Source organism: Littorina saxatilis, linkage group LG8, assembly GCF_037325665.1.
Source record: "Littorina saxatilis isolate snail1 linkage group LG8, US_GU_Lsax_2.0, whole genome shotgun sequence".
Lineage (NCBI taxonomy): Eukaryota > Metazoa > Mollusca > Gastropoda > Littorinimorpha > Littorinidae > Littorina > Littorina saxatilis.
In genome coordinates, this window is record NC_090252.1 from 42,773,406 (window position 1) to 42,785,905 (window position 12,500).

General features: G+C 39.4%; 2 protein-coding genes across 3 annotated transcripts in view; both read left to right on the forward strand.

Annotated features, from left to right (window-relative positions):
- LOC138972327 (uncharacterized) overlaps nucleotides 1-5,991 on the forward strand; it is a 6,032-nt gene extending 41 nt beyond the window's left edge. The window contains exons 1-4 of the mRNA XM_070345008.1: nucleotides 1-347; nucleotides 1,003-1,143; nucleotides 2,750-2,902; nucleotides 5,592-5,991. The exon at nucleotides 1-347 is cut by the window's left edge and continues 41 nt beyond it. Of these exons, the coding sequence (XP_070201109.1) occupies nucleotides 173-347; nucleotides 1,003-1,143; nucleotides 2,750-2,902; nucleotides 5,592-5,914 (792 nt within the window). The 5' untranslated portion in view covers nucleotides 1-172 and the 3' untranslated portion in view covers nucleotides 5,915-5,991. The remainder of the gene's footprint in view (nucleotides 348-1,002; nucleotides 1,144-2,749; nucleotides 2,903-5,591) is intronic.
- A 2,724-nt stretch (nucleotides 5,992-8,715) lies between these two features.
- The window catches only part of LOC138973601 (uncharacterized), a 9,572-nt gene continuing 5,787 nt past the window's right edge, over nucleotides 8,716-12,500 (forward strand). For both annotated transcript variants that reach the window (XM_070346314.1, XM_070346313.1), the window contains exons 1-2: nucleotides 8,716-11,212; nucleotides 11,521-11,847. In XM_070346314.1, the coding sequence (XP_070202415.1) occupies nucleotides 11,143-11,212; nucleotides 11,521-11,847 (397 nt within the window). In that variant the 5' untranslated portion in view covers nucleotides 8,716-11,142. The remainder of the gene's footprint in view (nucleotides 11,213-11,520; nucleotides 11,848-12,500) is intronic.

The window sequence follows — 12,500 nt, forward strand, 5'->3', positions numbered from 1 at the left end:
ACAATTTAGTGTCCTACTTCTTTAAGTTGCAGAGTACATCATCCATCGTGTGGACAACTCGACAGTCAGACTTGACTTCACCATCCCAAACATCCCGAAAGATGAGGGCTTGCGACTGGTCAAAGTGTCCATCAAAAACATTACACCGCACGACACGCCCATTTGCTACTTCATGCACTTTGATGGATCTGGTATTCTCTCAGAGGGATGTGCCTACGATGTCAGAAATCAGCGATTCTCGGTCACACGCAGCATGGAAGAATCAGAAAAACAAGTCTGGGAACTGTCTGCTAAGCTGAAGAAAAATACGACAGTATTGCATCAGCTTGTTGAAATAAAACTGGCAGGTGAGTTACAGAGAGATACTGAGAAATACAACTTACATTACAATTGTTTGCTTACATTCATTTCACTGAAGAAGGGCGTGGCCCGAAAGTCTTTGGAACTTGGTGTTTACTGTGTTTTTTTCTAATTAAATACAACTTACAACACATACGACGGTCGACAACAAGAAACCAGCACGAGATACAGCTAAGTTCAGCTTAGTTATCATCTTATCTTTATCTTACCTCATGTTATCTTTTCTTTCTATACAACACCTGTAACACTAAATAATCTGGAACTGGTCAATACCAGCACGTTGACCGCTCTATACAAACAAGGGTAAACTGACAAATGTGTTACTGTACTGTGCGTAGCTATACTGAATGGCAATTGCACAGTATATGCCCAGACTGCGGTTCCCGCGACACGTTTAGAATTACAGTTACCCCCCTCCCCCCCCCCCCCCCCACCCCCGCATTTTAAGACCTCCAACATTAGAGAACGTCAGGTCTTAAAACGGAGGGAGTCTTAAAAAGGTGGTACATTTACAGAGATTTCGAACAGACAATCTCAGTAAAAAAAAAAAAGTTTTTTTGTAAAGGGAGCAAGTCTTAATTCGAAAAGTCTGAAAAGGGGGTTCCATGTACAGAACTGACTGTCCCTGTCATTTGTCAACAGATGCAGCGACAGTGGTTATCAAGGAAAACGATGACATCGCATTACTGGTTCTACATGCTGCCATTGCTGGGGGTGTGACTGCTGGTGTTGTCGTGTTGGTCGTTGTCGTTGTCGTCGTGTGTACCGTCTGCAGAAAGAGAGGTTCGTCTTCAACTTGTAAAGAAGTAGGCTAGATGGGGGGGGGGGGGGGGCGGGGTATCACAAGAGTGGTTCGATGGGCTAAGAGTTGTTGAAGCATGTTTTGTAGATCTGAGAAGAAAACGGAAGTAAGCGCTCTGAATCCATGCGTCACGTGGAGTAAGATTAAGTGAGTAAGTGCGGAACCACGGTGGTACCTGAGAGAATAATAAGCATTAAACTGGATAAGAGACCTTCATCCTCTATTTATTATGGAAACAACAAATAAATCCCTTTTCAATAGGTAAAGGGAAAGAACGAAACACTCCAGAAGAAAACATTAGTGTCCTATAGGTCTGATAAGGTATTCGTTAAATGCTTTTTTTTAGTGTGAGAGCAGACAAAGCATTGTTATACAAAACCAACAAGGGCAGACACATTATTGGTTGGGACGTGGGAAGGTGGATTGGGAGATTTTTTCATCATACATATTGGAGTTTAAACAAGTCGCGTAAGGCGAAAATACAATATTTAGTCAAGTAGCTGTCGAACTCACAGAATGAAACTGAACGCAATGCCATTTTACTCGTAGCATCGTCAGGCCACCGCTCGTGGCAAAGGCAGTGAAATTGACAAGAAGAGCGGGGTAGTAGTTGCGCTAAGAAGGATAGCACGCTTTTCTGTACCTCTCTTTGTTTTAACTTTCTGAGCGTGTTTTTAATCCAAACATATCATATCTATATGTTTTTGGAATCAGGAACCGACAAGGAATAAGATGAAAGTGTTTTTAAATTGATTTGGACAATTTAATTTTGATAATAATTTTTATATATTTAATTTTCAGAGCTTGTTTTTAATCCGAATATAACATATTTATATGTTTTTGGAATCAGCAAATGATGGAGAATAAGATAAACGTAAATTTGGAGCGTTTTATAAATTTTTATTTTTTTTTACAATTTTCCGATTTTTAATGACCAAAGTCATTAATTAATTTTTATGCCACCAAGCTGAAATGCAATACCGAACCCCGGGCTTCGTCGAAGATTACTTGACCAAAATTTGAACCAATTTGGTTGAAAAATGAGGGCGTGACAGTGCCGCCTCAACTTTCACGAAAAGCCGGATATGACGTCATCAAAGAGATTTATCAAAAAAATGAAAAAAACGTATGGGGATTTCATACCCAGGAACTCTCATGTCAAATTTCATAAAGATCGGTCCAGTAGTTTAGTCTGAATCGCTCTACACACACACACAGACACACACACACACACACACACACACACATACACCACGACCCTCGTCTCGATTCCCCCCTCTACGTTAAAATATTTAGTCAAAACTTGACTAAATATAAAAACCCAACCCACATAGCTAAGGATCATACATATGAGGCAGTAAACAAACTAAGTCAGAATATAAAAGGCCCTACCTATGTTAGCGAAGTTAATGCTAAAACGGCTTGACAGTGTTTACTATTTCCTGTTAATGTGATGGTTCGGATGATTTAATTGCTACACGTACAACAACGAATTTCCAACGCTGTTTAATGCAAGGCAAAATACAATGCCGATATTAAAAGACAGTGTGGGTAAACACGGGGTAATGTGCTGTGTGGTTTCAACAGCTGCAGCTGAAAGGGTAACATACTCTTACCCGCACGAGCTGGGTCACGCACAAACCCCAGTGACCAGAGCCGACAGCGGGTATTTGCAGCCAGTGTGCACGCAGGCCAAGAACAGTCACGTGTATCTTGGATCCCCATGCCAGGAGGAAGAACGTAAGACACACACTTCTTACATTTAGTCAAGTTTTGACTAAATGTTTTAACATAGACGAGACGAGGGTCGTGGTGTATGTGTGTCTGTGTGTCTGTCTGTGTGTGTGTAGAGCGATTCAGACTAAACTACTGGACCGATCTTTATGAAATTTGACATGAGAGTTCCTGGGTATGAAATCCCCGAACGTTTTTTTCATTTTTTTGATAAATGTCTTTGATGACGTCACATCCGGCTTTTTGTGAAAGTTGAGGCGGCACTGTCACGCCCTCATTTTTCAACCAAATTGGTTGAAATTTTGGTCAAGTACTCTTCGACGAAGCCCGGGGTTCGGTATTGCATTTCAGCTTGGTGGCTTAAAAATTAATTAATGACTTTGGTCATTAAAAATCTGAAAATTGTAAAAAAAAATAAAAATATATAAAACGATCCAAATTTACGTTTATCTTATTCTCCATCATTTGCTGATTCCAAAAACATATAAATATGTTATATTCGGATTAAAAACAAGCTCTGAAAATTAAATATATAAAAATTATTATCAAATTTTTTTTTTCGAAATCAATTTAAAAACACTTTCATCTTATTCCTTGTCGGTTCCTGATTCCAAAAATATATAGATATGATATGTTTGGATTAAAAACACGCTCAGAAAGTTAAAACAAAGAGAGGTACAGAAAAGCGTGCTATCCTTCTTAGCGCAACTACTACCCCGCTCTTCTTGTCAATTTCACTGCCTTTGCCATGAGCGGTGGACTGACGATGCTACGAGTATACGGTCTTGCTGAAAAATGGCAGCTACTTGACTAAATATTGTATTTTCGCCTTACGCGACTTGTTTCTTCTTCTCCTCTCTTTAACTGAAAGCAGTGCTTTTCAGTCATATGATATTATTTGGCAATTGTTCATATCGGTAAAAATGTTGTTGTCTATGTTAGGAAGAGTATTAACACATTCAGGTTATTTGCTATTTTATGAAGGAGATATATGTGGTATTTGTATATCGTTTTGGGGTGCTCAACCCCCTCTCACACACACACACACACACACACACACACACACACACACACACACACACAGTCACACACTTACACACACTTACACACATACACACTTCTGTAGTACAAAAGTACCCAATATATCTTAGGCCCTACATGCGACAATAAACAGCAACATAACATCTGTTTGGCATTACCGCCTTAATATTTCCTGTTTACAATACTTGCCCTCATTGTCTTTTGTAGGTCTATTGATTATGGACTCGCTTGGTAATTTTCTTGACTGCCTTTGTTCTCTGTTTCTGGCTTAGTGACTGATTATTTCAATGGCCCTGGCAATCCTCTTCTTTACCTTCCTTAATCCATCAACATTACAAGATGTGACCCTCTACCACGGAATGAGTCGCATGTCACCTTTGCATGATTTTCATAGTATTACATTTCCCAAAAGAGTTTTTTTATGTTCTATCCAGTGGTGAAAACCGTTTTAGAAAAGAGCAAAAACTGTTCGAGTTATAAGCCTGTGACTAAGGTGACCCTCACACTGTTACCAGACACTCCCCGGACTTATATTAAGCCTAGCGCAGAACCGCGCGAGGTGACATGCGACTCATTCCGTGGTGGAGGGTCACATAATTATGTGCTGCACTGAATTTGAGAGATATATGTTTTTTCATTGGGACTGCAATATCATATAAATACTGCTTTATAATATGTTAGATTCATTCTCTCGCAGTGACTCAATTTCTGTGTGTGTGTGTGTGTGTGTGTGTGTGTGTGTGTGTGTGTGTGTGTGTGTGTGTGTGTGTGTGTGTGTGTGTGGATCGGTTCCGAGAAAACTACCGGACTGATCTTCATGAAACTTAACATGAGAGTTTCTGAGTATAATATTCCCAGACGTGTTTTTCTTTTTTGTGATATATGTCTGATGACGTCATATCCGGCTTTTTGTAAAAGTTGAGGCGGCACTGTCACGCTCTTATTTTCCAACCAATTGTGTTAACACTTTGTTCAAGTAATCTTCGACGAAGCTCGGACTTTGGTATTGCATTTCAGCTTGGAGGCTAAACAATTAATTAATGAGTTTGCTCATTAAAGTTGTCATTAAAATCAAATTTTTGCAAAGAGATTCGAATGAGATTGCATCGTATTCTTCATGAAATTCTGAATCAGAAAATATATACATATGTCATGTTTACTCTTAAAATGTGATCACAATTAACGAAAATAGGTTAATTAGTAATTCGAATAAAATTTAAGAAATCGATCCAAAAATGATTTTATCTGATCCTTTGTCATTTTCTGATTCCAAAAACATATATAAATGATATGTTTTATTCAAAACATGCTCAGAAAATTAAAAGAATAAAGAAAAGCGCGCCTTCCTGCTCAGCGCAATTCTGGCTTGTCGCTTTCACTTCGTTTTGCGCGTGAAAAGTGAGCGATTTCCCTGTCGTGGGGATTGTCTTGCCTTGGTGAAAAAATGCAGTGCGTTCAATTTCCTTCTGTGAGTTAGACAGCTTGACTGAATGTTGTAATTTCGCCTTACGCGACTTGTTTGTTGTTTTATGTGTATAGCTGTATTCACAGGAGCTTGTATCCAATCGCCGGTCGATCATTATTTACTCCTTCGACCGGTGGTTGGATACAAGCTCCTGTGGCTGTATTTGCATGTTTGTTTATTGTTGTGCAGTTCCGTACGACAACTTTGAGCTGTCTCTCGACCTTCCAGCGAAAGTCGTGACCTACAACACTAAACATGGCGGCCCTCGAGCGAAAAACAACGCTGCTGTTGCTGCTGTTGCTGTTGCTGCTGCTGCTGCTGCTGCTGCTGCCACTTCTGCTGCTGCTGATGGTTATTGTAAACATGCTGAAAAAGAAATCTATCCAGAGGAAGAGTTCTATGAAAACACGAATGACATGAATCTGAATCTTCAAAGCGAAGAGTTATATGAAAACACGGATGACATGAATCTTTACCTTCAAAGCGAAGAGTTATATGAAAACTACAACTAAATTCACCAAGACGTATATTCTGCCGTTGTCTTAGTCTGTCTGTCTGTCTGTCTGTCTGTCTGTCTGTCTGTCTGACTGTATGTTAGTATGTCTATTTGTTTGTTTCTCTCTCTCTCTCTCTCTCTCTCTCTATCTATCTATCTCTCTCTCTCTCTCTCTCTCTCTCTCTCTCTCTCTCTCTCTCTCTCTCTCTCTCATACCAACCATGTTTTTGGAAGATAATATTGATAATAATAGTCATAACGCCAACTCGATCATACACAAGTCGTAAATAATTCTATTGATCTTGAAAACCTAACTCTAACACACCGTTTGCCTTTACACTCCTTCAACAATCCGTATGAATTGAGAATGCATTCAACAAAATGATGTGATCGTTCCAACAAGTTGTGTCAATGCAATTGTCAAAACTCAGTAGAGGTAATAAAAGCGTAAAGAGAAGTCTTTTGAACCGTGTTGATTTGTGCCTATTTCCTTTTCATTCCTTTTCTATGATTTGGCTTTGAGCTGCGAAGACCAGCGAATTATCTTCCGGTTAACTGTTCGTGCATTGCACAATGTATCGAACATTGGATTTTATCCTTCTTTGAACCATGTGACGTCAGAGGCCGACACAAATTCATATTTAGGCGGCCAGCCGAGACTACAAAATTGTGCAAGTGTGTGTGCGTTCAATCGAAAGAACTAAAAGAAATTCTAACCAGAATCGATCAATACATTAATGTTATTTGTATTTTTGACCAAAATATGAAATTTTACACAGATCTCGACAGTCAGTGTTCACCTCGACTGCTAGCGCGGTCTCGGAGAACACTGACTGTCTCGATCTGTGTAAAATGTCATATTTTGGTCAAAAATACAAATAACGTATATGAACACACGTTGTTAAACTGAACAGGATATGTGTCTTTATTCGAAACATTTCAATTGGAGTGTGACATGCATACACCTCTCATAGCTGCGTGAAGTTATGTTTAAAATGTAATTGATACATGAAACTGTTAGGAATAAGATCATTGCTGTACCTGGATGTAAGAGACATGTATGTGTCTTTCCTCACTCTTAGACTGTATAAGTATTACATAGCTGCACGAAGTTGCTTTGAAAGAGACAAGCACATTCTAAAAATGTAAGATAGAAATACAGGTAGAAGGAGTTATATAACTACGTCGAAGATTTGTATTTGGTATGTTTTGTAATTCGCGCATTATGAGCGAGAAAACAATATCTGATTTACAAATTTCAAGAAATATACGTCCGCAGGGTCTTACATATTATTGAATATATTTAACGATAAATCAAGGTTGTATGCTTTACTACATTCGTAACTACTATTGCACTATACGGGGACATGATAAAATCCTTGTACAGTGTAGTTGTGTGTGCCTCTCTCCCCCCTTTCTCTCTCTACCCCGTGAAGCGACCGGGATTCGAACTCACGACCTCCCGATTAGGAGGCCGACGTCTTACCACCAAGCCACTGCGCCCGTCACAACTTCTCATTGACCCCCACCCCATTTATGTTCATAGTATTCACACGCCTTCCGTATTCGTTGCTGTATGCATTCTAGTCACAATCGGGGCGGTCCTTATGTTGTGTATACTGAGAGTTCGTTCCTGTAAGAGCCTCTGGATTTTTGTAACATTTATGTTTTGTTTTTGGTTTTGTTGTAAAGTGTTTATGATTGTGTTCTATTCCGTCAATGGCGTCATTCTGGTAATGATGTTGTTATTGCTTTTGTAAAGCGCTTTTTGTGTTCGAAAGCGCTATAGAAATCACCATTATTATTTATTATTATTATTATGACAAAGACATTCTTTGATCGCCTGACGTGTCAATTATTGCTTTGTTTTTATATTGTTTCTTGATATGTATCTTGTCATTCTGGTGCGTACATGTATGTGATTGATCTATCTGTTCAAAGCAATGATATTTCCTGTTTATGTTGGAAGACGTTTCTGAGAAAAAAACCACTTAAATGTGCCTTTGTCGCATAGACGAGTTAGATTTTGTTTGGATACGATTGCATTTGTTGTCTTTATTTGTTTTATTTTACGCCTGGTTTTGATTCTGCCCAGTTTACTTGTTTGTGTTGTCAAACTGTGGCACAGGTACATGTTATCCCAACGTGTTTCCCCTTATTAAAACCTTGTACAAAAGTGTGGATATTTGTTGTACATAACTTCCATTATTAAAATTGTGTTGTGCTCTAATGCTGTTGATGTGAGTTATATTCAAAATATCTCCCTTTCCGTCAAAACCATCCAGCAAGTCTCTACGGATCCTTCAGTTATTGCCTGGTATATGAACATATTTCCATGTGCAGACATACCTAGAATCATTCTATAGCCTAGCTGCTTTGTGTGCATAGTTGTCAAAAATGATCTGTCGGTAAAAATGCGGAATACATTTTACATGAACATATTAAACTGCACTTAAAACTAGAATGCTGTTATTTTTGTATTCTTCACACACACACACACACACACACACACACACACACACACACATACACACACATACACACACACACACTAACAACACACTCATATGCACACACATACACACATAAACACACACACACCCACCCACACACACACACACACACACGCACACACTTACACACACTTACACACACACACATACACATACGAACCCACGCACGCACACACACACACACACACACACACACACACACACACACACACACACACACACATACACACACAATGTAAACAGTATTAACAACAAAACAAAACAGAAAGAAAATCAACAACAAAAGTACTGTTTTAATGTAAACATCAATCAATCAATCAATGAGGCTTATATCGCGCATATTCCGTGGGTACAGTTCTAGGCGCTCTGCAGTGATGCCGTGTGAGATGAAATTTTATACGGCCAGTAATTGCAGCCATTTCGGCGCATATTTACCTTTCACGGCCTATTATTCCAAGTCACACGGGTATAGGTAGACAATTATTAACTGTGCCTAAGCAATTTTTGCCAGGAAAGACCCTTTTGTCAATCGTGGGATCTTTAACGTGCACACCCAATGTAGTGTACACGGGGGGGAGTTCGGACACAAATTTGACTCTGAAATAAATTTCCGCCGAACCTGGGATCGAACTCACGCTGACAGCGCCCAACTGAATACAAATCCAGCGCGCTACCAACTGAGCTATATCCCCGCCCCTTAGGTGTTTAGGTAACAGTCATATTTTATTGTCTTTTCTCATAAATACTTCACTTCTATATTGAAGTATACAAGCAACAACATGTCTTCATGCCTTTTTCTTCAAAGAACACATTGTAACACTTTTACAGGGAAGTTTAAGAAGTGGAGAAACTGTTTCTGAAAAATCGTGCACTTATGCAAAAGAGAAGGACTTCATATATTATGTGTTAGCTGGAATACTCGTCTTCCCTAAAAACGCAAAAGATAAATCTGAAAATGTCATTTCAGAAATTGAGTCACTGCGAGAGAATGAATCTAACATATTATAAAGCAGTATTTATATGATATTGCAGTACCAATGAAAAAACATATATCTCTCAAATTCAGTGCAGCACATATGTGACCCTCCACCACGAAATGAGTCGCATGTCACCTCGCGCGGTTCTGCGCTAGGCTTAATATAAGTCCGGGGAGTGTCTGGTAACAGTGTGAGGGTCACCTTAGTCACAGGCGTATAACTCATACAGTTTTCGCTCTTTTCCAAAACGGTTTTCACCACTGGATAGAGCATAACAAACTCTTTAGGACAATGCAAAGTATGAACATCAAGCAAAGGTGACATGCGACTTATTCCGTGGTGGAGGGTCACATAATTATTGTACAATACCTTACCTGACTTACATCTTCATAAATAAAGCGATAGCAATGGTTTAAACAGTTTTATTTAGATAATTACAATTAACAGCGCCGCATACAATCCGTTAAATAAATGAAGCACAAGCTAAGGTTATGAACGTGCTCTTAAAATAAATATAACATATTTGATTTGGCGGATGAATAAGCGATATTAATAACTCCATTTTTGTTTATAAAGAAAGAGAAACAAAGCACAAAATGATTAACTATTGGGGGAAAAGCTCTCGTGCAGGGTCCCAACAACAATAATATGTTCGTTATTTAAAACAAAACGAAAAAAAAAGTTAACTTCGAACAAAGTGTGTCAATGTGTGTGAGTATATGTGTTTGTCTGTGACTGTAACTGTGCCTCTCTCTTTTTTTTCTGAATGTGTGTCTCCGTGTGTCTCTGTGTGTATCTGTGTGTCTTGGTGTGTCTGTGTCTGTCTTTGTGTCTGTGTGTGTTTGCAAGTGTGACTGTGTACCTGTGTTGTTTTAGTTTCACATTTTATTTCTCTAATCTCTGCGATAGTGTGGCTGCGACCGACATCTTAATACATTTATTAATCTCCAAGGGTTCATGCAGATGTAAGCACGGTAGGTTAAGAAAAAACACCTTAATTTCAGCAACATTTGATTACGCTCTACCTCAGAAAGCAGCCTGAATCTGTCAATAGTGGGAATACACATAGATGAGCATGTCATCGTGTACACTACAATGGGGTGTGCACGTTAAAGATCCCATGATTGACAAAAGGGTCTTTCCTGGCAAAATTGTATAGGCATAGATAAAAAATGTCCACCAAAATACCCGTGTGACTTGGAATAATAGGCCGTGAAAAGTAGGATATGCGCCGAAATGGCTTCAATCTGCTGGCCGATGTGAATGCGTGATGTATTGTGTAAACAAATTCCATCTCACACGGCATAAATAAATCCCTGCGCCTTGAATATGTGCGCGATATAAATTGCATAAAAACAAAATCCCTGCGCTTAGAACTGTACCCACGGAATACGCGCGATATAAGCCTCATATTGGTTGATTGATTGAACTGCAATCCATCCAACCCCATCTTGCAGCTACACACGCAGTTCGTTGCGTTGGTTTTGTTGTTGTTGAAAAAAAGAACTTCTGTAATTCAGTATGTTAACCACATGCACTCACACAAAGCATCTTACATTTTGATAGAAGAACACTATACTTTGCTTAAGGACAATCGACAGTGGAAAGTGCCAAACTGATTGGTCACCTCCATTGTATAATGTAGGACTTTTCAAAAACTTCCCTTTCGAGAATATCGAGGTGCACAGATATTTTCATTGCTGCTTACTAGATGTTAAGTTGAAAACCTGCTTTTAGTTATTCCTGTATTGAGAATGTTCCAAAAATATGGTTTGGCGTTTGTGCTTCTGCTTCCGGTAGTGTACCGCTGTGCGGAAAACAGTTGTAAGTAGTGTGTGTGTGTGTGTGTGTGTGTGTGTGTGTGTGTGTGTGTGTGTGTGTGTGTGTGTGTATGTGCGTGTGTGTGTGTGTGCGTGTGTGTATGTGTGTGTGTGTGTGTGTGTGTGTGAGAGAGAGAGAGAGAGAGAGAGAGAGAGAGAGAGAGAGAGAGAGAGAGAGAGAGAGAGAGAGAGAGAGAGAGAGAGAGAGAGAGAGAGAGTGAGAGAGAGAGAGACTGACAGTGACAAAGACAGACATAAATATAGACAGACATGCTTAAAAAGACACATTACATTTGATTCATGCTTGTGCAGGTGTCATTTCTGAGACGAGCATAACTGCCGACGGCTGCAATGTCACTGGTCATTTCAAGCTCAGCAACAGTTGTTTCCTTGCGGAAACTCGTCTGAAAAAGTTCACAGTCAAAGACATGAAAGCACCTGCATCGAACGCTCTGCTTTGTGTGATAGATTATTCCAATGGAATCTGCCAATACCAAGCAGGATGCACGTGTGATTCAGTTTCGCAGGAGATTGCACTCACAAAACAGTATGATAGTTATCAGTATTTGGAGTGGGAGGTATCTGTTTACTTTGGGAAAAAGTCGATAAGCACAACGCGGCTGCAAAAACCCGAACCGTGTAAGTATGTGCACTTTGTTTTAACACGCTAAGCCTTACTTTCATTTCTAAAATGCAAAGCATCCTTCCTTAAAAGTGAAGCATTACATTTCCATAGCAGGAAGACATTAGGTAGCACAAATATTGGACCAAAGTAAGAAACAAAATCAAACATACAAACAAACTGATAACGAAACACCAAATATACAAACATGCAACAACAATCTAACAAATGATAAAACACGCAAACAAACAAATATAAAGACAAACTCGACAAACAGGCCTACACAGGCAATCTTTGAAATGTTTTTACATGGCGTGTCTAAAAATGTCTATTAATGTTGTTGAAGAGAGGGAGATAAAGAAAGTAAATGAAAGAGAGGGAGAAAGAGAGAGAAAGAGAGAGAGAGACAGAGACAGAGAGACAGAGACAGAGACAGAGAGGGAGAGAGAGACGGAGAGAGAGAGAGAGAGAGAGAAAGAGAGAGAGAGAGAGAGAGAGAGACTCAGACTCAGACTCAGAACATTATTACAAAAGGATACAGGTTTTAGGCAAAGCCTATTCTTCCAACCTGTAGAGAGAGAGAGAGAGAGAGAGAGAGAGAGAGAGAGAGAGAGAGAGAGAGAGAGAGAGAGAGAGAGAGAGAGAGAGAGAGAGAGAGAGAGAGATAGAG